General features: G+C 55.0%; 1 protein-coding gene across 4 annotated transcripts; it reads left to right on the forward strand.

Annotated features, from left to right (window-relative positions):
* Window positions 1-945: 945 nt before the first annotated feature.
* On the forward strand, window positions 946-25468 carry CHST10 (carbohydrate sulfotransferase 10). 4 transcript variants are annotated; one of them, XM_002709929.5, is made up of 7 exons: window positions 946-1187; window positions 2846-2909; window positions 13588-13719; window positions 16441-16532; window positions 18871-19090; window positions 21493-21598; window positions 23427-25468. In XM_002709929.5, exons 3-7 carry the CDS (start codon window positions 13620-13622, stop codon window positions 23962-23964), a joined length of 1056 nt encoding a protein of 351 aa, XP_002709975.1. In that variant the 5' UTR covers window positions 946-1187; window positions 2846-2909; window positions 13588-13619; the 3' UTR covers window positions 23965-25468. The 4 variants fall into 4 exon arrangements, with proteins under 4 accessions (XP_002709975.1, XP_069924826.1, XP_051691560.2 ...); XM_070068725.1 differs by lacking the exons at window positions 946-1187; window positions 2846-2909 and adding an exon at window positions 11992-12010; XM_051835600.2 differs by lacking the exons at window positions 946-1187; window positions 2846-2909 and adding an exon at window positions 15328-15554 and having other exon boundaries at window positions 16441-16636.
* Window positions 25469-26030: the final 562 nt, after the last annotated feature.

The raw sequence follows: 26030 nt of genomic DNA on the forward strand, positions 1-26030 counted from the left end.
CATCCAGCTCTCTGCTGTGGCCTGGGAAAGCAGTGGAAGATGGCCCAAGGCCTTGGGCCCCTGCACCCACGTGGGAGACCTGGAAGAAGCTCCTGGCTCCTGGTTTCAGATCAGCTCAGCTCTGGCCCTTGCAGTCATTTGGGGAGGGAACCAGAGGATGGAAGACACCCCCCTCTCCCCCGGCTCTACCTCTTTCTGTAACTCTTTCAAATAAATAAATCTTTTTTTTAAAAAGTGAGATTTCTCAGTGGACCTCATAAATAGTCTATTTAAACTCTTTAATGAGGAAACCAACAGAGAAGGGAAAAAACTGGTTCCTTGAAAGCTTGAAGAAAATTGTCTGTGTGTATATATATACATCTCTTTTATCGGGCTGCTAGATACCTTGAGGTAAACACGTCGGTTATGTTAGACCAAAACAGAACAAGTTTACCTTCTTCAGGGCCAGAAAACCGCAACATTTTCAGGACTCACTTCCCTCACAGGTTCCAAAAATCCTACGGCCACACCCATTTCTGCAGGGTGAGGACTTGGGACTGCACAGCTAGCTGTCTTTTGTTACCCTAGGACACCCCAGCGACAGAACTACACCCCAAGACGAGCCGCTGAGCGGTGCTCGCGAACAGATCTTGGAGACGCCGGCTGGTACCCAAACTCCAGCCCTTTGGCCCTTTTCCAAGTCTGGGATCTGTTCTGAATGAAGCCCGCGCGGGCTGCAGTCTGGCCGCGCGTCTCCGCCATCTCCCGGGACCCAGCCAGTTTCCAAGGCAGGGCGGCCCCGGGGGCCCGGGGGAACCCCCGCCCCCCACATCCCCGACCACGGCCCCCCGCCGCTTCCCCGCGGCCCCGCGAGGCGCGCGCACAGGCGCGCAGGGCGCGAGGACGCGCGCGGGCCAGCGGCGCGCGCGGCCGGGCAGGAGCGCGGCGGCCTCGCCCCCCAGAGCCGGCTTCGCGCGCCCCGCTTCCGCCTTCCGGCGGCGCCGCCACATCCCGGGCCGGGCGGGCCGCGGCGCGGAGGCCGCCGGTGGCGGCGCGGAGGCCTCGGCGGGGCCGGGCGGCCCTCCCGCGCTGCGGCGACGCGGGGACCCGCGCGCTTCCCCCGCAGGCCGAGCGAGGCCCAGGCGAGCTGCGCCCGCAGGGCCGTGTGCGGAGTCGGAGAACCGGGCCGAGCGCCGGCTGTGCAAAGGGTGAGCTCCGGGACCCTCAGGGGACGGAGGGTTGGGGTGGGTGGGGGTGGTTTCTTTGCTCCGGGGACCGCTAGCCTCTCCGCGGGGTGGATGGAAAAAACGAGCGAACCGGTTTTTCCCGGCGAGCAGCATCCCGGTGGGATTCGCAGCTGGAGCCTCTGCCCTTAATTATGCAATAAGGCGGCGTGATTCCTGATTCTTGGGCACTCTGTCATTTACTTCTGGCCTCCGGGGCCGGGAATTTCCATCTGTCATTGGCAGCGGAAAGGGGAAGGCAAATGTTCCCTTTGGATCCAGGGAACGCGCAGGGAGAGGGGGCTGGGCCAGAGGAGCCTGTGCCACCTTCCCCGGGTGCGCGATGGAGCGCGGCCCGCGCCCAGCCAGAGCAGGGTGGGGGCTGCAGAGCGCGCTCGCCGCCCCCCGGCGGGCACGGTCCAGGGACCCGTCCCGAAGTCGGTGGTTGAGGCAGACGTTGCTCGCTGCCTGGCTGGGAAGATGAGCCAGGTTTTCCAGAAGCGGTCGTCTTTGTTGTCCAAGACCGCTCCACGCAGGAAAGGGCTGGGCAGCGTAGAGAGCCGGGCAGCCAGGTTCTGGCAAGCCTCGTAGAAAAGGCTGGCTGTCTGGAGCAGCCCGCGGCTGGGGCTTTGAGCCAGCCATCAGGAGCTGGGTTATTACATTGGTTACTTTTAAATGCCAGACTAAGCAATTGGACAGCTCAGTGCAGCCCTGGGCTCGCTGGTCACCAAACACCTCCTGCTTCACTCTTTTCAGCGACTGGTTTTTCAAAGCAAGCAAGCAAACAAAAAAAGACACAAAAGAGAGAAATTATAATTAGGGCACAGCCCATCTTGGCTCAGAATTGGAATCTTTTCCATTTCTTCTGTTGACTCTGAAGAATAGTTTCAAAGAAATACCTGAGAGAAAGATGCTTGGAGCGCTTGCAAAAGCCTGAACAAAGGAAAGAATTAGCAAAGTGTTCTGGGCAACTCGCAGTAGTATTCAGATCATCTTCTAATGTTGGAGGAGGGAGAGAGCCAGACACAGGAATGGCAGAGATGCACACCTCACAGCTTGCAAACACCGGGAGTCCGTGTTCTTTTCTAGGTCTGGAACGATCTGGATGCGGGTATGTAAAATGTAAGCTTGCAACTTCCATAGCGAGAGGTGGCTTTTCATGTTAGCGTTGGGGTTTTTGGAAGAGACCCAGCTAGACTGCACTACCTGTGTCCCAGGCAGCTTGGGCAGTGTTGTGTGTTAGATGAGCTGTATGTTTCTTCTACAGGCTAACTGTTAAGTCGGGAATCTCTGATTTCATAAGTTTGGCTGGTTGCCAGTTCATTCATTCGATGACATTTGTCTAGACTCTGAACATTTGAAAGAAAGATTTAGAATTTTGCTGCAAAAACATGTCCTTGTGTGTGTGTGTGTGTGCTTAGTTACTTGGAAGTCTTTCAGGCAACTAGCTCTTGGTACATTTAGAGAATTCATTGGTTGACTAAGAAATCCAAAGATAACCCACTTCCGTGAGACCCGTTATGCAGAATATACTTGGATAACCAGAGTGACTAACTAATGCCCAAGTATAACCAGGCTGTGTTAAGTGGGCTGATCTGATAACTTTAATGATGCTTGCTGCTTTTTTCAATTATCCCATACAGCGTCAAGAGGACCCGGGAAACTGCAGGGCGATACAGCAAGGAAATGTGACCCCCGACCTTGAAGGTGGGTAGAGGAGATGAACTCGCCAGGTATCTGCGATCCGTGCCATTCAGCGATCTTACTGCCCCCTTTCTTGCTCGTACCCTACAGAGACTTTAGGGAACCAAATCTCTTTGAGTAGAAGTGTGGATGCAGTACTTACAGATGTTGCCTTCGACACAGTAGGAGCACACTGTCAGGCTGCGATGAGGTAGCCAGTGCCTGCGGAGGCCCTGCCTGGCCTGCAGTGGACCTGTGCCTCTCTGTCTGTCTGTGCTGTGTGTTGTTACTGCTCCTCGTGAGATTCTGCCCCAGCCAGTGATGTTCTCACTGGACAGACAGGCGGGTTTGCGTTTCGCTAGCTGGTTGTTCCGAGGCTGTATACCATAAGGACAGTAGCAGAGACACAGAACAACTTTCTGAGCTTAATTTGAGAGAAGCCCTTACTCTGAATTTTAAAACCTCCGTGACATGCCGTCCATTTGCATGCCATATTTAGCTTTAGGAAGTTTGTAATTTTATAACTTCAGAGACTGCGTCCTGCAAGAAGCATCCCAGGGTCAGTGGGGAAGATGTCCCTGTGGCTGCAGCCCCCGGCCATCCACTTCCTCCTTCCCTGTGGTCTTCCCAGGTGTCCAGTTCCTTGTGCACCCCCATGTGTTTTTGTGATGTTTCCTTCAGTGTGTGGATGTGTTTTAAAAGTTGAACACTGGACATGTGGTCCCTAGGGTGTGTGTGTGCATGTGAGAGAGAGATGGGGACAGGGACCCTGCGGTTTCATCCCAGCAAAGGGCCATTGTCAGGGCTCCTCTGAGCCACTGCCCCGCCTGCTCACTGTGCGGTGAGCAGGGACGCTGGCCTCCTGCCACTGCTGGAATTTAGGGACCAGCCCAGGGTCCTTGCCCAGGGCTCTGCTCCCCGCCTTGGTCTGTTTTACCTCTCAATGTGATCCCCTCCCAGAGACCCTGCCCTTGGTCCCTCTTCCATTTATGAGTACCAGTAGCACTTGTCACAGGACCTGATCAGATAATTAGTAATGGCTCTGTTGATGGCCTGACTGCCCCTGTTGGAACAAGACACCCCTAAAGCTGGCGGGGGTGTGTGTGTGTGTGTGTGTGTGTGTGTGTGCTGCTGTGTCCCCAGGGACTGGTGCAGGCTGGTGAGTGAGTGAATGCTTGCTGGGAAAAGGCCGTTTACTGCAGGACTTGTCAGCGCCTCTGAGATGCGATTTGCCCGTGAAAAGTGGGGGTCCCACTTCACAATTCTAAAGGCGTTGTGCCTCTGATGCACGATTCCGGCAGCTGAGCAGGATGGATCTGCCGCGTCTTGTTCAGAATGCAGAGGAGGCAGGATGTGCATCAGAAGATGGTACCAGTACCATTCCCGTTGTTCGTCACAAGCACATCACGCGTGTGCTGCTTTGCCGTGATTTGAGGGCGGGGATGGGAGGAGATGCAATTAGGGCTTCTTTGGACTCAGATGTGTCCTTGTTTCCCCGGACCCTGCATTCCCCGTAATTAACTAACAGTTCTGCCTCGTTGGTTTGCACAGAGCCCAGCCCTCAGAGCCCAGCATCTCCACATGTGAAAATCCTGTGTAGGCCGGCGCTGCGGCTCACTAGGCTAATCCTCCGCCTAGCAGCGCCGGCACACTGGGTTCTAGTCCCGGTCGGGGCGCCGGATTCTGTCCCGGTTGCCCCTCTTCCAGGCCAGCTCTCTGCTGTGGCCAGGGAGTGCAGTGGAGGATGGCCCAGGTGCTTGGGCCCTGCACCCCATGGGAGACCAGGAAAAGCACCTGGCTCCTGGCTCCTGGCTCCTGCCATTGGATCAGCACGGTGTGCCGGCCACAGTGCGCCGGCCACGGCGGCCATTGGAGGGTGAACCAACGGCAAAAGAAAGACTTTCTCTCTGTCTCTCTCTCTCTCTCACTGTCCACTCTGCCTGTCAAAAAAAAAAAAAAAAAAAAAAAAAGTCCTGTGTAACGCTTGCCTTGGGGAAGCTCTGAAGATGGACATGGCGCTGCTGGGAGCTGCGGGGCTCTGCTCAGGGCCTGCCCTGTGATCAGAGGGGCGGCCGGCACATCAGGTTCGCAATGCCATTGGCTGCGAGGGGCACCCTGCATGTCATCTGGGCTCCTCGAACAAAGGGGAGGTGATTACAGGAAGGGTCAGGCTTTGTAAAGGCCACTGGCCCCTGGCTGTAGGGAGACCTGTGGCCCTCAGCTACACCCTGGAGGGAGGACCAGGCACGTCAGGCCAGAGCCCCTGGCAGACAGAAATCGTGAGCCTTGGCCTTGGTGGTATCCTCCTGGGACAGGAGGCAGGCCCATGGAGAATCTCCGTGTTCAAGGAAAAGGTGCACACAGTGGGGCAGGCATGGAGGAGCTGGAGCTAGGTGGACTTGGAATGCCTTTTTGTTTGAAAAATGGGGCCGAGGAGCGTGGTTTCTTCCAAGGTCAGATACACCCTCATCCTACAGAGTTCAGTTCTCCGGGTGAAATGAGGGCAGTGGGGGAAGGGCCAGGTCTAACTGCGCCTCTGGAAGCCGTGTATTCAGAATTCATGCAGTTAGAGCATCCGTAGAGTCTGCTTAACCGCATGCTCTTTGCTGCCAGTTTTCCTTTTTTTTTTTTTTTTTTTTTAAGATTTATTTATTTATTTGAAAGAGTTACACAGAGAGAGGAGAGGAAGAGACAGAGAGAGAAAAGAGAGAGAGGTCTTCCATCTGCTGGTTCACTCCCCAGTTGGCCATAATGGCCAGAACTGCACTGATCCGAAGCCAGGAGCCAGGAGTTTCTTCCAGGTCCCCCACGTGGGTGCAGGGGCCCAAGGACTTGGGCCATCCTCCACTGCTTTCCCAGGCACATCAGCAGGGAGCTGGATCGGAAGTGGAGCAGCTGGGACTCGAACTGGCGCCCATATGGGATGCCAGCACTGCAGGCGGTGGCTTTACCAGCTACACCACAGCGCCGGCCCCCAGTTTTCCTTCTTAAAATGGAAGGAAGCAGTTGTGTTGGATGCCCTGACTCTGCATTTTCCCATGGACACGAAACTTTGCGACTGCCTGGGGCCTGGACCAGCCCCAGTGCTGGCTCTCAGTGTGGGCTGCTCCTTAGCGTCCTGGGCAGAGCTTTGAAGACCTGCCCCGGTGCCACCTCCAGAGTTTTCTGTGGTCCTGGCTGGGTTGTACTCGGAGCCCAGGGCGTTGCGGTGTCACTCTAGAGCTCCCCGGGTGATTGTACTGGATAGCCAGGGCTCGGAACCAAGCACTGGACACAAAGTGAGACAGCACCAGGTAGATGCCAAGATTCAGAGCACCGGCAGTCTCAGAGCGGCCACGCGTTGGTGAGTGGAATGCACCACGCTACAGGCCTCCTCAAACCCCGCGTGTCAGAGAGATTAGGGCTCTTAGTACCCAGGTGCGGGTTTGCTGTGCCTCTTGGGACACTCCCTCTTCAGGGTGGGCATTTGGAACAGTGCCTAACCCACACTTGGGATCCCCTCGTCCCACATCAGAGTGCATGGGTTCAAGTCCTGGCTCCGCCTTCCATCCGGCTTCCTGCTAATGTGCACCCCGGGGAGCAGCAGCAGGTGGTGGCTCAAGAACTTGGACCTCCACAAACCCTGTGGGAGACCTGGATGGAGTTCTGGGTTCCTGGCTTCGGCCTGGTCCCAGGCTGGCTGTTTTGAGCACTTGGGCAGTGAGCCAGCGGGTGGGAGATCTTTCTCTGTCTCTCTGCCTTTGAAATAAATAAGACATTTAAGAATGATTGAGAATGACCTGAGACTGGGCACTTATCAAAGGGACACTTTGCATCTTTGACCCTGCTGCCGGACAGACTGTCTGAGAATTTAAATCAGATCACAACTTCTCCTATTAAACTCTACTCTGTGAGTTTCCATTGTTAGCGAGGAAAAGGCTAAGTTCTGTTAAGAGACCCCGTGGCGTCTGGCCTGATGTGCTCTGACCGTGCCCTGGAATTGGCAGCCACAGGGGCCCTCCTCGTGCTACGCAGGGGCCTGCTCCCTCTGCCTGGGACCCTGCCCCTTCTTCTCCTTAGGCAGCTGTACTCCTGGTCCTGTCTCCTTGTATGTGCTTCTCACAGCATCGAATCCCTCTCATACCATTCTGACAGATTCTCTGAGTCATGTGGGTCTCTGTAAGGTTACATGCCTGGAAAGGACAAAAACTCTGTGTGTGCATGTATGTGTGTATGCATGTGTGTGTGCATGCATGTGTGTGTACATGTGTGTGTGCGTGTGTGTGCGTGTATTTGATTTGGACTTGCTCTTTTTTTATTTATTTTTTTTATTTTTTGACAGGCAGAGTGGACAGTGAGAGAGAGAGACAGAGAGAAAGGTCTTCCTTTGCCGTTGGTTCACCCTCCAATGGCCGCCGCGGCCCGTGTGCTGCGGCTGGCACACCGCGCTGATCCGATGGCAGGAGCCAGGAGCCAGGTACTTTTCCTGGTCTTCCATGGGGTGCAGGGCCCAAGCACTTGGGCCATCCTCCACTGCACTCCCGGGCCACAGCAGAGAGCTGGCCTGGAAGAGGGGCAACCGGGACAGAATCCGGTGCCCCAACCGGGACTAGAACCTGGTGTGCCGGCACCGCAAGGCGGAGGATTAGCTTAGTGAGCCGCGGCGCCAGCCTGGACTTGCTCTTGACATCCCTTATCCCTGGCACCTAATTTATTGGATGAATGAATGAACCTTTTCATGGTGCACTTGATGAGTAATTTTCAGGTTGTTTTGTCCTTACACCTACATGCAAGTAGACACCTACTTTTGTTTCTAGGCCGTGTGTTGTAAACCTCAGAGGTTATCACACCCCCAGAGAAGGGTGTTCTGCAGGAGGACAGGCTTCTGGTCGGTTCACGTAATGCATGACTTGAGAACAAGTTCCATATATCCGAGTTTTTAACCAGGCTACTTGGCAGCTTTTCACTGTATTTGTGAATTTTACACAGCGACGGGGAGCAAGTGCTTAGCTCTTGGGCGTCTCGCCATGGGCCCTCCCAGCTGGTCTGTGGCAGCAGCCGGCTATGCTGCAGTGTCTCCCTGCAGGCCTTGGGCGGACTCGCCTCCCCCCACTCCGTGGGCTGCGCTGCCTTTCCCTGGGCTGGGAAGATCACCCTCCTGGACCGCCTGCTGCTGCTTCTGTAGGAGGAGCTGGCCGATGCAGAGAAAGTACAGTCTCCGCATGGGAGGGCTCGGGGGATGACTGCCAGCCATGTTTGTCACACTTTATTTCCCTTGAAAAAATCAAGTCCAGCAAAACCAGGGCAGTGGGGTGTCTGTAAACAGGTGTTCGTAACACAGTCATCCTTTGGTGTCCTTGGGGAAGTGGTTCTAGGACCCCGGATGGATACCAGACTCCGAGGACGCTCACATCTCAAAAAATGGCACAGTATTTTTTTTTATCTTTTATTTAATGAATATAAATTTCCAAAGTACGACTCATGGGTTACAATGGCTTCCCCCCCCATACCGTCCCTCCCACCCACAACCCTCCCCTTTCCCACTCCCTCTCCCCTTCCATTCACATCAAGATTCATTTTCGATTATCTTAATATACAGAAGATCAGCTTAGTATACCTTAAGTAAGGATTTCAACAGTTTGCTCCCACACAGAAACATAAAGTGAAAAATAATAAATGATTTTTTTTAAATGATGATGAAATCAGATCAGACCTATTGTCATGTTTAATCCCAGTGAGAGTCAAGTTGGGAATTGATAATTTCTTTCTTTTTTTTTTTTTTTTTTTTACAGAAGATCAGTTTAGTGTACATTAAGTAAAGATTTCAATCGTTTGCACCCCCATAGAAACACAAAGTGAAATATACTGTTTGAGTACTCGTTATAGCATTAAGCCTCAGTGTACAGCACATTAAGGACAGAGATCCTACATGAGGAGTAAGTGCACAGTGACTCCTGTTGTTGACTTTACAAATTGACACTCCTGTTTATGGCATCAGTAATCTCCCTATGCACCAGTCATGAGTTTCCAAGGCTATGGAAGCCCCTTGAGTTCTCCGACTCTTATCTTGTTTAGACACGGTCATAGTCAAAGTGGAGGTTCTCTCCTCCCTTCAGAGAAAGGCACCTCCCTCTTTGAAGACCTGTTCTTTCCACTGGGATCTCACTCACTGAGATCTTTTTGAAAATGGCACAGTATTCACTTGTAACCTGTGCCTACCCCCCACATACTTTAAATCATCTCTCCACTACTTACAATACCTGCCGTGCAGCTGGGTCAACAGTTGTCACACCGTACCGTGTAGGGAATATGAGGAAAATGTCTGTGCCTGTTCGGTACAGCCTCATTGTTTTCTGCCTAAGGTCAATTGAATCCGTGGGTGCAGAACCCGCAGGCAAGGAAGGCTGACTGCATTATTTTCTGTACATTATGCTTTAATTGCTTTTGAAAATTAAATAAAAGCTAATAAATATGAAGCTGTATTTACTGACTATTCAAATACCGACTGCCAGCTCACTACGTTTTCTCTCCTGGCTAGAAAAGTATTTGCCATCCTTTCCCACACCATGTGAAGTGCCAAACTTTGCTTAGTAGTAGGGTAGAAAAAGTTTAACTGCAGAAATAGAAACACCAGGGTCCGTGTATGTAGGTGGCATTTTTTCTGTGTTTTATTGGGTTTTATTATAGAAAATATACATGCATACTGCAAACATTTTTTGAAGATACAAAATTACATAATATAAAAAAGTGTAATCTCAAAATTTTATTCTGTGCATTACATGTTTGTGTGTGTTTGCATGTATGCACTTTGGGATACAGGCACATAGCAGTACTTTTTAACAAATAGGTGGATGTGCTCAGTCCTGCAGCTTGCCTTTTCTGTTTCCTGATACATCTTGACATTGTAAGCTTTGTATCATTGTCTTACCTTTCAGCTTAGAGTTTTATTTGAAATTTAAAAGGAAATCTTTTTGGCCTCCAACATGGTTTCTTAACCCAGTGGTCAGCATCTTCAAATGCATGCATGCTGAAGTCCCAGCGGCCTTTGGTGGTTTGCCAGTCTCAGGTAGTGCTTATTAGATAAGTAGCCACTCCCAGGCTCAGGTGGAGATTGGAGAAATATTTTGAGGCTATACAGGGACTTTAGGAAGTTTGGAAACACTCAGGGAGAGGGTTGGACAAATTGCCTTCTGAAGTCCCCCCAGCTCTCCTGAGTTTTCCTAGCAAGTTGCTGGGCTGATGTCATCGAGCAACTAATGACTGTTGGCCAGGCACCATCTGGGCCTTGGTGCACGCCCTGGTCCCGGTGCTTGGGGTACTGATTAGCTCAAGGTCCCCTTCTCCAGGGGAAGCAGACAGTGGACTGCAAATGCATTCAGGCTCTGCTGGGTCAGGGTAGGACACGGGCCAAGGTCCAGTGATGTGGGGTCACTGGCAGACGACGGCTTGGCCAGGACGCCTGCCCTCCGGGCACTGCAAGGGACCCGCAGCGAATGCTCTTCCCCAGAGAACAGTCTTGGCAGGCGCTGGGGGTCGTATGTGTGAAGCTTTCCAGTTCCACAGCCCCCCTGGAAGTTCCCACATGTCCTGGGTGCCTGCCCAGGGGCCGGAGGCCACAGGCAATCTGTGAAGGGAGTGGTGGCTTTGTAGACTGCCCTTCTCCAACCCCCTGCAGTGGCCTGCCTGGGAGGGGGAAGGGCATTCTGGGCGGCTCAGTTCAGTTTACAGCAGTCACGTTGCACGTTGAGCTTTTTAGAAAATGAAGTTCCCGTCTGGAAGGCTGTGTTGGTGATGGATTGCGAGTTGTGTGTGGTTGGTGAGGACTGTGCTGGTGGGTGTGCAGGTGGCTGCTTTGTCCTAACAGATGACAATACCAGGGCCCTCAGCTGGGGAGAGGGAGAGGAGCACAGGCGGCCAGCTGGGGCAGAAGCTGCTGCAAGCTCCTGACCTCCGATGAGAATGCAGAGCAGGCTCTCTGGGGTCCTGTGGTTCTCACTTGTCATCCGGCCCAGCTGAGCCACCTGGCTTCCTGGAGAGCAGGTGAGGTGCCCTTCGTTTTCAGGCAAGCTGTGTGTTCAGCATCCTCCTTCATCACTAGAGGTGAGCTCAGTGGATGGCCTCCAATTGAGACCATCCTGGAGGGATTAGATTCCAGACTTATAAAAACCTCCTGAGCGCTGGCCTGGGCCAGGACACCTGGAGGTACACAGGGCGTGAGCAGAGCAGGCACAGATCTGGCAGGGCCCCGAAGCCCCGCCCCCGTGCCATCTGCTCTGCAGAGCGCGCACATCTGCCCGTATAAGCGAGGCTGGCCCCGGCGGTTCCCTTGTCCGTGTCGCTTGTCCTCTGTGTGCATCTCTGGAGAGTGTGGGTTGCAAGCCCTGGCCACTCTGTTCAGAACCGCACGCCGCCTGCTCTGTACTTGTCTCTGCTCTGTGCTCGCTCCTCAGCCCACACTGACCCTTGGCTCCTCTTCAGAAAATGCTGCCGAGAGGCCCACATTGTAGCACTGTAGGTTAGGCTGCTGCTTGTGCCACTGGCACCCATATCAGAGCACCAGTTCAAGTCCCTGCCACTCTGCTTCAGATCCAGCTTTCCTCTAGTGCCCCCGGGGGGCAGCGGATGATGGCTGAAGTGCTTGGGCCCCTGCCACCCATGTGGGAGACCAGGATGGAGTTCTTGGCTTTAGCCAGGACCAACTGTTGCTGTTGTAAGCGTTTGGGGAGTGAATCAATGGATGGAAGATCTCTCTAAGGTCTGTCCTCCCTGCTCCCTCTCTGATACTCTGCCTTTCAAATCAATCGATCAATCTTAAAAAAATAATAATAATAAGGAAAGGCCTGCAGCTGGGGTTTCCTTGACCACTGGGATGGCACCTCCGAGTGTCGCCATCCCAGAGCAGTTCCGTGGACTTGGGATTGTGGGGTCCTGGGTCCTCCGGGCACAGTCTAAGCCTCACTTGTTCCTAGAAGGAAGAAGTGAGACGTCTCATCTATTGTTTCTTTCCTCCCTTCTTAGGGCAGATTTTGCAGTTTTGGGTCATTTCTGATGATCCTACTTAGAGAGACGTAGATTAAACCAGAAGGTCACCATGGGTACCGAGGGGCTGGTCAGCCTTGGTTCCCTGAGGGTCTGCTGCAGACCAGGTGGGTGCTGGTCCTCACACCCACGTTCACTGATTCAGCCCTTGAGACCACCTGGGAGGAGGCGGGCCTGCCCTCAGAGATAGGACCCCGAGGCTTAGAGCTGTCCGGTGACCTGCTGGGTCACAGGGCTTGTGAGCAACACAGCCTCTCCACTTGGTGATGCGCGGCCTTCGACAAGGAGTGGCGGGAAGAGGGAGTGGGACAGCGACTTCAGGCAGGCGGAGGGGAATTTGGCAAGCCTCATATGGGTGCTGTCATGAGATAACCTATAGGACAAGGGGCTAAATTCGAATTTCAGAAAATGACAAATAGTGTTTATAGCATAAGGATATCCCATGCAACATTTGGGATGTATTAATAGGAAAATAATTTTTTTCTTATTTAACTGAAATTTACCTTTTGTTTGTTTGGCAAGTGTACTTGGGGACTCCAGCAAACACGCTGGGCATGTGTTTGGTAGGCCTGCTGACCTGCTTCCAAGTCCCCGATGACATCAGTCCTGGCCAGGCAGGGGTCTGGAGGCAAAACCATGAAGCAAACTCTTAGCCCAGGCTCTAGAAACAGAGATGGCATCCTCTCCTCTCCTTACTGCTGCCTCCATCCGTTAGGGTGCTACACGTACAACCTAATTATGTAAAGAGTCTTTTAGGTTATTAATTGAATAGGAGCTTTTAGGGGTTGGCACTGGGGCACAGCAGGTTAAGCTGCCACTTGTGACACCAGAATCCTGTGTGAGCACCCATTCGAGTCCCAGCTGCTCTGCTTCCAATCTGGCTCCCTGCTAATGTGCCTGGGAAAGCAGCGGAAGATGGCCCAAGACCTTGGGCCCCTGCCACCCACATGGGAAACCCAGGTGGAGTCCTGGGCTCCCGGTTCCAGCCTGGCCCAGCCCTGGCTGTTAGGTTTTTTGAGGAGTGAAGCAGCAGATGGAAGATACCGCCCCCTCCTCCCTTTCCCACCCCTCCAGTTGAGTCTCCTTCTCTCCATTTCTCTGCCTTTCAAATAAATAAATGAATCTTTTTTTTTTTTAAAAGGTGAACTTTTATATACCAAGTCAACTAATTATAGCAATGGAAAGTTTTTTTTTTTAATATTTGTACAAGGGCATTTCAAAAATGTTCATAGAAAAATGGAATCAAAAAAATAAGTTAGGGATGGGCATTTGGCTGAAGAGTCCGACCACCAGTTGGGATGCTTGTGTCCACGTCAGAACGCCTGGGTGTGAGTCCACTGGCTTCCTGCCCATTCAGACGCCCGGAGGCAGAAATGGCTTGAGCAGTGGGATTCCTGTCATCTACCTGGGAGACCCGGATTGAGTACCTGCTCCCAGCTCTGTCCTCGCTTAGCCCCACCTGCTGCAGGCATTTGGGGGAGTATGCCAGTGGAAAGGAGATCTCTCTCTCTCTCTCTCTCTCTCTGAATTGTTTTTAAACAGTAAGCCTGTTTTGGTCAAGAACGCTTTGAGATTGCCCATACTCCCATCCACACTGTCACTGCGATCGCCTGTCTGTCTTGTTAACCTTTTGCCTCGCTGACTTCCCTGCACACATCAAGGGCATCCCGCTTGTGTCTTCCAGGAGGAATCGTTGAGGGGCTGACGCTCGACAACATGCACCAGCAGTGGCTTCTGTTGGCCGCTTGCTTTTGGGTGATCTTCATGTTCATGGTGGCCAGCAAGTTCATCACCTTGACCTTTAAAGACCCAGATGGTAGGTAGCTCCTTGTTCCCAGGTGCGTGCCCAGGTGATCACTCTCCCAGGACCACAGGCTGTGTGTGGCGTCCAGAACCTCCACGCCACAGAAGTGCGAGAGGGGAGGTAGAACCGGGCAGCCGGTTCTTTCCGGGCGCCTCCCTCACAGGCCGGAAGTTGCTTCAGGGTGTCCTGCAGGCTCCGGATTGGGGTCCTGTGCACCTCGTGTCATCGTGAGAGGCCCAGGCATAGCTGCCCAGCATGCCTGGGTGCCTGCAGGTGCTGCAGGCCGGGAGCACGTGTTTGAAGGGCCCGGCGGTGCCGCGGAAGGAGGACCCTTCATGCACAGGGCTTCTTACCTACCCAGGGACTTTGGTAACTCCTCCTTCCTGAACGTAGTCCTCCAGGTGAGGATGCACGCAGGGCGATCACTTCAGTCTCAGAGCTGCCGGCTGCACTTCGTGCTCCTGTCGTCTGCCTCCCCAGCCTCAGTGTCTCCTGCATAGAGCAGACACATTTCCTGTGTTGACAGCGTCCGGGCCAGGGGCAGGGGGCTGGGACGTGCAGGGTCAGTGCAGCGACACGTTCCCTGCAGGGGCCAGGCAGCGCTGGGGAGACATCAGAAGGTCCTTAATGGACCTGGACCCTCCGCCCGAGGCAGGTGATCACCGTTTCTTGGTTCTGCAGGGCAGGGCTCCCCCTGGCCCTCCTGCCGATGGCGGCCCATGGGAGGCATGGCTAGAAATATTGCACCAGGAGTTTTCTGGATTTATCCCAGGCAACTGCCACACCCCAGAGAATTCCAGCCACACCCCAGAGAGCTCCAGCATGCCCTTGGTGAGCTGAGGCTGTCATGCCATACGCCTCCTGCTGTGTGTGGACGAGCAGGGGAGCAGGGTGGGAGGGCGGGGTTGCAGGGAAGAGAAGGACACCCTGTGGTGAGCCCTAGGTGGTGACAGTTACTGGCTGTGCTCACCAGTGAGAACACTGGGAGAAGGGCTGTGAGGTTCAGCCTCAGGGAGGCTGTGTCACACCCGTGTCCAGGCAGGGCCTGGAGCCTCCTGGTTCACACTGGGACCAGAGGCTCGGTTGGAAGGACAAGGTCAAGTGATGCAGTGTCGCTGGAATCAGAGGCGATGGGTCTTCAGCATGGTCGCATGCCCCGATTGTGGCAGACCCTTGCACGCAAGACCCCCATGGGGGACGCTGGAAACCCCCCCTCTCCTGCTTGCACCGATTACCCAGGACAGGCACCTTGTGAGACACCCCACCCCCCACCCCATTGTGAGCGCAACTCCCACGACTTTTCTGGCTGGTGTGAAAACACCGGCCTGGCCGCTGATGGTCTCTGTTCCGTTCCGAGAGCATCGTGGCGTCACGTGCAGTTGCGAGAAATAACACAGGTACTCCCGTGGCCCCCTTGACTCAGTCTCCCCCGTGGGTAGTGCCTCAGAGAACTGCAGCGCAGGTGCACAGCAGGATGCCGACCCCGAGGCAGTCGGCACAGGACAGCTTGGTCATCAGGAGGCCCCGGCTGTGCCCTCTGTAGCCACACCCACGCCCCGCCACACACCAGCCCTCAGTGACCACTAAACTGCTCCCTTCTCCCTAATCTTGTCATTGCAGAATTGTCACGTATTTAGTATGTGGCCTTTTAGGACTGGCTCCCTTTCACTTAGCGTCACTCCCAGGAGATTGACCCAACGTGGTGCTTACACAGATGGCTTGCTGTGCCATATTCCGCAGGAATACCATCGTTTGTCACCCGTTCACCTGGCGAAGGCAGACTGACGTATGGGAGCTATTATATATGAAGCTCCTAAAAAAACATGTGTACAAGTTTTTGCATAAATGTAAGTTTTCATGTTTCTGACATCCGTGTCTGCCTATGGCAGTTATTGAGTGATATCTCATTGTGAGTTTTTTTAAAGTATTATTATATTTATTTATTTGAAAGGCAGAGTGACAGAGTAGGAGAGACAGAGAGAGCTCTTCCATGCACTGGTTCGCTCCCCAAATGGCCACAACAGCCAGGGCTGGACTTAGGCCAAAGCCAGCAGCCTGCAACTCCATCGGGTCTCCCCACTGCTTTCCCAGGCACGTTAGCAGGGGGCTGGGCTGGAAGCAGCCCGCCGGGTCTGCAGGCGGCGGTGTAACCCACTGCACCACAGCTCTGGCTCCTCTCATGTGGTTTTACTTTGCATCTGTCTCGTGGCTAGTGATGGGGAACCTCCTTTTAGATCCTCTGCAGAGAAGGGTGTGTGCCTGTCTTGCCCGTTTTCTGACCGGCTAGTTTGGCATTCTCACTTGAATTCTGAGAGTTCTTTGTGTCGTCCAGGCCTCGGTCAGACGCGTGGTTTGTAAATATTTTTCTCCCAGTCTGTAGTGTGTGTTTTCTTCCTCTCAGACAGGCTCTGCACAGCCACAGTGCTTGTTGTTACCGAAGTTCAGTGTATCAGTGTCTCGAGAGAGTGTCCCACCTGTCCTGTTTTAGGCTTCAGGTTTTACATTTGTGTCTCTGGCCCGCGTTGAGTTCGTGCTTTCTTAGGGTGTGAGGTTCAAGTAAGGGTCCATGTCTTTGCTCTCTAAGTGTCCGGCTGCCCCAGATCCCCCGCCGAGTGGCTGCTGCTGCACCTTGGTCAGAAGCCAGCCGGGCGTCTGTGCGGATCTGCTGTGGGGCCTCTGTCCCCCTCCCCCAGCCTGTTCTCAACAAGACACTTCACCCTCTCGCTCCTGCAGGCTACAGCACCAAGCACGAGCTCCTGTTCCTGACCGCCGTGCCGGAAGTGGGGAAGCTGCCGGAAGACAAGCACGTGGCTGGGGAAGTGAAGGTGGGCACCGGCCGGGCAGCCGACCCCAGGGGCCCTCTGCAGCGGCCCTGGCATGTGGGAGCAGCAGGTTTCCACGTGACATCGCATCCCGCTTTATGGCACAAGTTGAGTGAGCATCCCTTATCCGGAAACCTGAAATGCTGCACAGTCCAGAACTGTTTGTGGAATGCCAACATGGTACCATAAGCGTAGAACTCCATGCCATGCACATTTTTTTTTTTTTTTTTTTTGACAAGCAGAGTTAGAGAGAGAGAGAAAGGTCTTCCTTTTTCCGTTGGTTCACCCCCCAAATGGCTGCAACGGCCAGCGCACTGCGCTGATCCGAAGCCAGGAGCCAGGTGCTTCTCCTGGTCTCCCATGCGGGTGCAGGGCCCAAGCACTTGGGCCATCCTCCACTGCACTCCCGGGCCACAGCAGAGAGCTGGACTGGAAGAGGGGCAACCAGGACAGAATCCGGCGCCCCGACCGGGACTAGAACCCCAGGTGCTGGTGCCGCAGGTGGAGGATTAGCCTAGTGAGCCGTGACGCTGGCCCATGCCATGCACATTTGTTCCATGCACAGAATTATTAACAGTATTCTGTACAAGAGTGGGCATTTAGCCTAGTCTTTAAGACAGCCATGTCTTAACCTCAGAGTGCCTGAGTTCAAGTCCTGGGTCTGGCGTCTGACTCCAGTTTTCCCCAGTGCGTACTCTGGGAGACAACAGTAATGGCTCAGGTGCTTGGTCTCTGCCACCCACATGGCTCAGGCCCTGGCCCAGCCCTGGCTGTTACAGGCATCTGGGGAGTGAGCCAACAAATTCAGGCTCTGTGTCTCAGTAACAGTAACAACAACAACAACTCAGCCTGTGTTTTTTTCACAAGAAGGGTGGTGAGGTCCATGGCTTTCCTTTAGGTGTTTCTTGTGTGCATCCTGGAGTTGAGTGTTTGAATGGAAGGTGGCAGAAAACTCCAAGGCCCCAGCCAGAGGTGGCTAAGGAGCGGCATGGAGGAGGAAGCAGCCCTGCCTTCCAGAGGCCCCTTCAGATTGCTTCCGAGAGCTGGGCCCGGTCTGGGCAGACAGCACCACCGTGACCACCATGGAGGACAGAAGCCCTGATGACTCTGGGTCTCATGCTGCTCTCCCCCCACCCCCGCCATGCGCATGCATCAGTGAGTGTGCACAGACACCCAGGGAAACCCCAGCTGAGTGTGCACACACACACACACACACATGCACAATGCCACACATGCTACTCAGGTGTGTTTGTCAGCTCTTCATTATCTAGGATACCTGACAGGAGCTACTTAGGAAGATGTATTTTGGCTTACAGTTTTGGAGGTTCACAGTCTGAGGTTGGTGGCCCCATTAGGCTGGCACCTGATGGTGGCAGTGTGCAGAGGGAGACAGGAAGTGCATGGGCTTATATAACCAACCCTCACCCTCTGCTGAGCTACCGTCCAAGGGCATGTGCCCAGTGACCTCAAGACCCCACATACCCACCTACCAGGTGCCAGAATTAGATCAAGTATCCGCCCTTCCTCCATCAGTCATTGACGTGAGACATTGTAGTCTAAACGTTTGTGTGAGTGTTCGAGGCAGATCCTGTTCAAACCATAGCACCAGCTGTCTTCACAAGCGCTGACGCTGCCTCTGTGTGCAGTCAGGACTCCACAAGCAGTTGTAGCCCCCAGCAAAGCAGTTGCAGTTTGGGCATTAAGCAGAGGCTTCTCATGTTTGGGTATTCTCTGTGGGTCTCAGGCGCACCCAGGGCATTTGGGACTTGAGCTTTTTCATCTTCCTTATTATGTTATTTTTTTCTTGAAGATTTTATTTATTTATTTGAAAGATAGCATGATAGGAAGAGATAGAGAGATTGCCTATCTGCTAGTTTGCTCTCCAAATGGCTGTAATGGCCAGGGCTGTACCAGTCTGAAGCCAGAAGCCAGGAGCTTCTTCCAGATCTCCCACATGGGTGGCAGAGGCCCAAGTATTTGTGCAGCTTTCCCATGCACGTTAGCAGGGAGCTGGATCTGAAGTAGAGCAGCTGGGATTCACACTGGTGCTCCGCTATGGTATGCAGATATTGCAAGCAGGCTGCTTAACCCACTGTGCCACAACGCGGGCCCCCACCATTTTTTGGTTTTTGCAAGTTGGATGAGCCAGGTTATGTCTGTTTTTCTGGCCAAGTGTGCCAATACATCTCTGAAACTTGACAGGGCAGTGGGAAGGCTCTGAGAAATGCTACCGGAGTGGCCATCGCTCTGCAGAAAGGAGAGACAAGGGACCTGTGGGTGGTGAGCAGCTCCCGCTCCGGCTCAGTCCTGGCTCCTGCTGATGGTCCCTTGTCATTTGCAGCCAACTGGGGAGATGCACGTTCAGCCCCTGGTCTACCTGCAGCGCCTGGAGCTCATCAGAAACACCTGCAGGGACGAGGCCCTGCGGAACCTCTCGCACACCGCCGTCTCCAAGTTCGTCCTGGACCGCATATTCGTCTGTGACAAGCACAAGATTCTCTTCTGCCAGACCCCCAAAGTGGGCAACACGCAGTGGAAGAAAGTGTTAATTGTTCTCAACGGTGGGTGGGGGCCCATCAGTGCCTGGGGGAGGGTCTCAGTGTCTGCTTGGGGGAGGGGCAGGGGATGACAGGGGTGGGGTCAAAGGAAGGGGTTCTCCCACAAGGGACTGTGATGCCTTCCAGACAGTTCTCTGTGCCCGGTCAGTGCCATTTAATCCACACGCTGATCGTGGCCAAGGTCAAGGTCAAGGATACCTTGGATTTCCTGGCAGAATCCCTGCCTCAGGCAGCGGGCACCTGCCCTGGCCGCCAAGCCTCTTCTCCCTGTCTGCAGGTCCACAGTGTTGATCCCTAAGGTCGTGGGTTCTGCCCAGAGCCCAGGTCCCTTCTGTGCAGTGAGCAAGGCCCTCGCCTGGTAGTGGGGGAGCCCTGCCGCGTGGGGCTCTGCCTTCCCCCGCGTATCCTTTGCCAGTGGGCTGGAAAGCGGATGCGCCCTGTTTGAAGCTGGGCCTCCGTCTTCAGAGGTTTTGGCCTGCTTCGGGCAGTCTGATGTTTGCACAGGAGAAACCCAGAGCAGAGCAGAGTGATGGCATACGCTGCAGTTTCAGTTACTCACCGTTCTGTCAAACACACCTGTGTTTCTCTGTTTAAATTCCAGTCAGTCTGGCTAGAGCCAAGGGAACAATGAACTCCGTCTGTTAAATTCAATTTCCATCAGTAGTGGCAGGATTCCTGGGTCAACAAATCAGGCTTTGAGATGCCGTGGGCGCCCCTAGGGCTGTTCTCAGAGTCTCTGGTCGCCATTGCCTCTTCACGGGTTGTGTGGGAAAGAAAGGGGCCCCCTCTCCCTGTCCCCCTCACGTGTGCACCTGTCATGTGCGTCTGGAGTACTCTGGTTGGATTCGTTTGGAATCACAACAGTGTCACAGACCAAATTGAAAACCAGGAGTATACACAGAGGACCCAAGGTAGGAAGCATTAGGCTTTATTTATTTTTTTTTTTTATTATTTTTTTATTTTTTGACAGGCAGAGTGGACAGAGAGAGAGAGAGAGACAGAGAGAAAGGTCTTCCTTTGCCATTGGTTCACCCTCCAATGGCCGCTGCGGCCAGCGCGCTGTGGCCGGCGCATCGCTCTGATCCGATGGCAGGAGCCAGGTACTTATCCTGGTCTCCTATGCGAGTGCAGGGCCCAAGGACTTGGGCCATCCTCCACTGCACTCCCTGGCCACAGCAGAGAGCTGGCCTGGAAGAGGGGCAACCCGGACAGAATCCGGCGCTCCGACCAGGACTAGAACCCGGTATGCTGGCGCCGCAGGCGGAGGATTAGCCTAGTGAGCCGTGGCGCCGGCTGCATTATGCTTTAAAGAAGTAGGAGACACACATAGGGCATGATGCAAACAGGAACAGGCTCGCCAGGTCCTGTGGCTGCCCTCAGTTGTCCTTAGATACAGCTGGGTGGGGATGGGTGCTGGTCTACAGCCAGTTCTGTCATCCAGTGCTCATCTCACTGTGCAGCCACCCGCGGCCCATAGCACAGAATTCTGGACCAGGGCTTAGATATCTGGGGGAAGAGGGAACAATACAGACGAGTCTGTGGCCACTGCTTGCATGACCCAAGAGAGAATCCTTCCTGCTTTGCATAATGACAGGATTAGCACAAAGGCGATGCTAAGGTTTGCAGAAGCTTAGCTAAAACCTCCTCAGCAAAATGTGGATTTATTTCCATTTGAGAACACGATAGAAATCATGCCCAAGCGCCAACCCTAGGTTGGGCGCCCAGCCCCAGGTTCCATGCAGCTGTTTGGGCCCTGGCCAGGTCCTAAGGAACATGGTGCTGACCACGCCCACCCCACACGCCTGCACACACCCCATCCCACTCCCATTTCAAAGGCATCACGGTTCCCATAACCCAAGTCAGATTTTCACAGCATGGAACACCTTCGCCAGCCGCCACGCTGGGTACTGTGAGGTTACCTGAAGAGCCACAGTCCTGGGAGGTGGTGCTGGGGATCTCAGCCTGGGGTTGCCCTGAGGACCTTGACCATGGTGGTGGTAAAAGTCAGCGCTGCAGTCCCCAGTCCCGCCCCTCTGGCATTTCCCCATTCGCGGAGCAGAGCGGGATGTGCAGTGTTCAGGGATTCTGTTTGCATGCAGCAGTCCCACATGGAGCCCAGTCTAGGTGCCTTGCCAAAGGTAGCATGGCCAGTGGTGCCGCCCTGCTCCTGCCCCCTCCTCCCTGTGGCCGCCCATCTTTCCTCCAGCTGGCCCTGGGCTTAGCAAGAACTCCTCCTCACTCGCTCATCCTGCCCGCAGACGCAGCTGGGATTCAGAAGGCTGAGCCTGGGTAGCGGGCGTGGGCCTGCTGTGTGCCCCCTGGGGAGCAGGGGGCTCAGGTGGGAGACAGATGGGCACACCGGCAGGACAACCGCCTTTCTCTCTTGTTCGCCCCTCCCCTGCCAGGAGCCTTTCCTTCCATTGATGAGATCCCCGAGAACGTGGTTCACGACCATGAGAAGAACGGCCTCCCGCGTCTCTCGTCCTTCAGCGACGCGGGGATTCAGAGGAGGTAAGAGCCGCATACAAGGGGGCTGTTGGAAACCCTAGAAGACACTGGCCGTGGGCCCCGGCTCCCGGCTCTGTTTCCTCTTAGTCCACCTAAAGCAGAGAGAGAGAGAGCGCGCGTGCTTCATCTACTGGTTCACTCCCCTACAGGCAATAGCCTGTGCTTGACCAGTCCAAAGCCAGGAGCCTGGAACTCCATCTGCACATCCCATGTGGATGGCAAGGACCAAGTCCCTGGGCCATCATCTGCTACTTCTTGAAAGCACAGCAGCTGGGATTTGCACTGGCACTGAGATATGGGGCACAGGCCTCAAGCAGTGCCTTAACCCGCGGCACCACAGCACCGGCCCCAGCCTGCAGCACGTGTGCAGTCTCAAGTCCTCCTGGGAAGTTCAGATCCCGTTCCTGGTTTTCCTTCACACAGCCCACGCGAGGGTTAGGTAGTCCTGTGAGCAGAAACGAGCGGTGGGTTTCGTCCAGGGGCATGCATTCCTCAGCACCTGTGCTGTTTTCTTGATAAAGAAGGCATCTGGGCCGCAGGGAGACCCTTCTGAGTATTTCACTTTTTACCCAGGCCTTGTGCCTGCTGCGTGGGGAGCTGCCCCAGGAGTGGTGGATGCACACTGCAGCCAGCACAGGCAAGGCAGGGCCACCGACCTCTCTGACTGCAGCATGGATGGAGCCCTTGACCAATAGATGAGCTGTGAAGTGGCCCCACGGAGCACCAGGTAAAGGAATGCAGGGGCCGCAGCTGAACTTGGCCGTCTGCCCCGCAACCGCTTGCCTTCCCTGGCGTTCAGCTGCGGTGAGTTCAGGCCTCCCAGCTAGTGCACACCCCTGGCAGAAACCCTCCTGACAGCCCCATTTCCTCTCCAAGCACTTACCCCAGGGGGCCTTGGGGAGTCTCAGTTCAGATATGCAAAACATGGAAAACAGTCTCTGACACTTAGTAAGCGCGCCGTGAGAACAGCGTGTCCTCGTCATTCTTTTCACCTGTCATCAGTGTCACCGCTGCAGCCCTTCGTGCCGCCCCTGCCCAGCCGGAGCCCGAAGCCGCACCCTCTGTTGCCTCTCAATTCTGTCTTCACTGCTGTTTTTCTTTCCCCTAGCAATCGTGAAGTGTATCCTTACAGATACATCTTTAAAAAAAAAAAAAAGATTTATTTCTTTGAAATGCAGAGTGACAGGGAGAAACAGAAAGAGAACTTCCACCCGCTGATTCACTCCCTAGATCCCACAACAGCAGGACTAGGCCAGGCCCAAAGCCAGGAGCTGGGCTGGGGCCCCATGCACTTGGGCCATCTTCTGCTGCCTCCCCAGGAATATTAGCAAGGAGCTGGGTCGGAAGCGGAGTGGCTGGGACTTGAGCTGACACTCAGATCTGGGTGCCGGTGTCACAGGCTGTGGCTTAACCTGCTGCACCACAGCGCCGGCCCCAAAGGCACGTCCTTTCCTGAGCTCCGTTTATTCCCAACTCAGAGTTCCTGCTCCTGGGATTTTTCTGCCTCGAGCCAGACCTTTCCATCATTCTTTGAAGTTTTGAATTACTCAGGTAAAATAGAGATGAAACAGATGTCTTCACAGTGACACCCTAGGGCAAGTACCGTGTCTTGGACAGTTAAAGTGTCCAGGCCTCTGTGTCCTTACCTGTAAAATGGGTCGGTAGAAGCTGACCTCACAAATCCTGGAGAGGATCAGCAAGACACGCATGGGATGCTGGGCCTGGGGGAGGGCTCAGCAAACAGCAGCAGCTGCGGCTGTGATGGGTTCCGTTCGTTCTCCACACCCTCTCAAACCAACCTCTTGTTTGTTTTCCTTTTTCTTCCCCTTAGGTTGAAAACATACTTCAAGTTTTTTATCGTAAGGGATCCCTTCGAAAGACTTATTTCTGCGTTTAAGGATAAGTTTGTTCACAATCCCCGGTTCGAACCTTGGTACAGGCATGAGATCGCCCCCGGCATCATCAGGAAATACAGGCGGAACCGGACGGAGACCCGGGGCATCCAATTCGAGGACTTCGTGCGCTACCTGGGCGACCCGAACCACAGGTGGCTGGACCTGCAGTTCGGGGACCGCATCATCCACTGGGTGACCTACGTGGAGCTGTGCGCGCCCTGCGAGATAAAGTACAGCGTGGTTGGCCACCACGAGACCCTGGAGGACGACGCGCCGTACATCCTGAGAGAAGCTGGCATCGACCACCTGGTGTCCTACCCGACCATCCCGCCGGGCATCACCGCCTACAACAGGACCAAGGTGGAACACTACTTCCTGGGCATCAGCAAGCGAGACATCCGGCGCCTGTACGCGCGCTTCGAGGGGGACTTCAGACTCTTTGGGTATCAGAAGCCAGAGTTTTTGCTCAACTAATGTGTAGGACGTGGGGATCCAGATACCCCTGTTGGACCAGGGGCCGACCTGCAGGACGTCCGAGCACAGAATCGACACTTCCTCCTTGCGGCCCCCTCGAGGACTCCCTCGGTCCCCCTGGGCCCTGAGCACTTTGGTGGAGGACGCTCACCCTGGCTGCTGCCACGGAGTCTGGACGTGAGGTCGCTGAGGACACAGCCCCACGCCCCCTCCCCACGAGTGTCGTCAGGATGCCACTAGACTTCTCTGTCCCCCAGAGGGGACAGAAGACCAAGCCTTGGCGGTCAGAGACCCACCAGGAGAAAACACGGCTTGGTGTCAGGTGCACCCCGGCTCTCCTGGCTGGGGTGGGGTGGGGAGGTCCCTCGTCTGCCAGCAGTGGATTGTGGGGAAGGCCCCCAGCCTTTTCAGGAGGGACAGAGGAGCTAAGGGACTGCACAAACGACAGAGACTAATGCAGGCTCCAGTATGCGCCCTGGGCAGACGCTCCCTCTGCGGCTGTCTGTCCCTGTGATGTCCAGTGGTGGGCAGAGGATGCCCTTCTCCGGTCGCCCATCTCGGAGCCCTCTGCCTGCCAAGCACTCCCCTCGCTCAGCACAAGGCATAGGGCGAGTGAAGGTTTTTTCCCACCTGAGAAGGGAGGCATCTCTGAGCCTTGAAAAGCGACGTGGCTGAGAGTGGAGCTGCTGGGCTCCAGAGCTGAGCTGCTGTGGTTTTGGGCAGCGTTTTGCCCATCCTGACTGTCCTGCTTGTCTCTGCCCATTCTGGTGGGCAGCAGGGGGTTCTCCACCCACCTCCAGGGGCCTCCCGTGGGGCCAGAGACGAGCAGGGGTGATCCGTGCCATCTTGACACATCTCAGCAGGACGCGCCCCGCCAGGCCCATTCCAGAAAATGCCACCGTCCTGGACTAAATGGCCAGAAGTCGGGTAACCAAGTTCACCAGCAATACAATCCCAGGCCCCAGCGAGGAGCGGGCCCCAGCGAGGAGCGGGCCCCAGCCACCGGCGAGCGCTGTAGAAAGGGTGACGGGGCGGCTGCCCTGAGCTGAGCCGTGGCGCTCGCACCCGCACTCTGCCCGTGGGCCCAGGGCTGGCAGGAGTGAGCCCGGCTTTTCTGAAAGGCAGCAGCCTCGACCTCATTTCCTTGCTCCTGCCGGCTGGCTGACTCTGTCAATGTGAAAGTCAAAGAGAATTAAGACTATGTGCCAAACCCTACCCGTGCTGTGGTCCCAGGAGAAGGTGCCCGGTGGCCCAGGTGCCCGCCCCCATTCCAGGTGATGGACAGGAACAGGCAGGCTGCCAAGCCCCCGCCCTGGGCTGACCGCCAAGGGCGTCACGGCCGTTCCTCTGTAGAGTTGTAGCAGCATCTCGGGGAGATCAAGTCAGACCTGACGGGCTGGCTGGTGACCTCCTTCCTGTTGGAAAAGTAGCAGTGTGAATGACAAGTGTGACTTTCCGGCCTTAAAGTCAGTCCTCATTAAAATCGTGTTTTCTCTCTCAGAAACCTTCAAGGTTGGCCTATCGGGTGGCGGTTGTTTCAGGTCATTTTCCTAACGTTTTGCCAAAAAACTAGGGACTTCCAGCAAAATAACCTCCTGCACATCTCACAGTACGTCCAGAGCAAGGCCACGGCCACCCACCGTGGCTCCTGGCCCTGGACAGCAGCACCCCCTGGTGGTACCAGCCCTCCTCTCCTCCACTGAGGGCTCAGATTCCCTTCTGAGTTGGCCAAATCTGTTGCCTCGCTTCTTGGCCGAGCATAGGCAGCCCTCCGCCCTCCTGGGCCTCTCGGGCCTGCTTCAGCTCAGCTCCTCGCCCCGCACAGCTGCCCAGGTGCCAGCCTGGCCTTCCTACCAGCTCCTTCCCGCTGAACCGACACCAGACCTCAGGGCTTCAGAGTACCCCTCGCTCAGCATTCTGCCCTCCAAGCCCACGTGAGTGGTGGGCCCACCTTCCACACCACTGGAGCGGCAGCTCAGAGGGCCGATGCTGCCTTGGTAACAGCCCCTTCAGCTCCAGTGCTGGCCACGTGGCCCTGCTGGGCGTTGGTGCTGCCCTTGGAGGCT

This window comes from Oryctolagus cuniculus, chromosome 2, assembly GCF_964237555.1.
Source record: "Oryctolagus cuniculus chromosome 2, mOryCun1.1, whole genome shotgun sequence".
NCBI lineage: Eukaryota > Metazoa > Chordata > Mammalia > Lagomorpha > Leporidae > Oryctolagus > Oryctolagus cuniculus.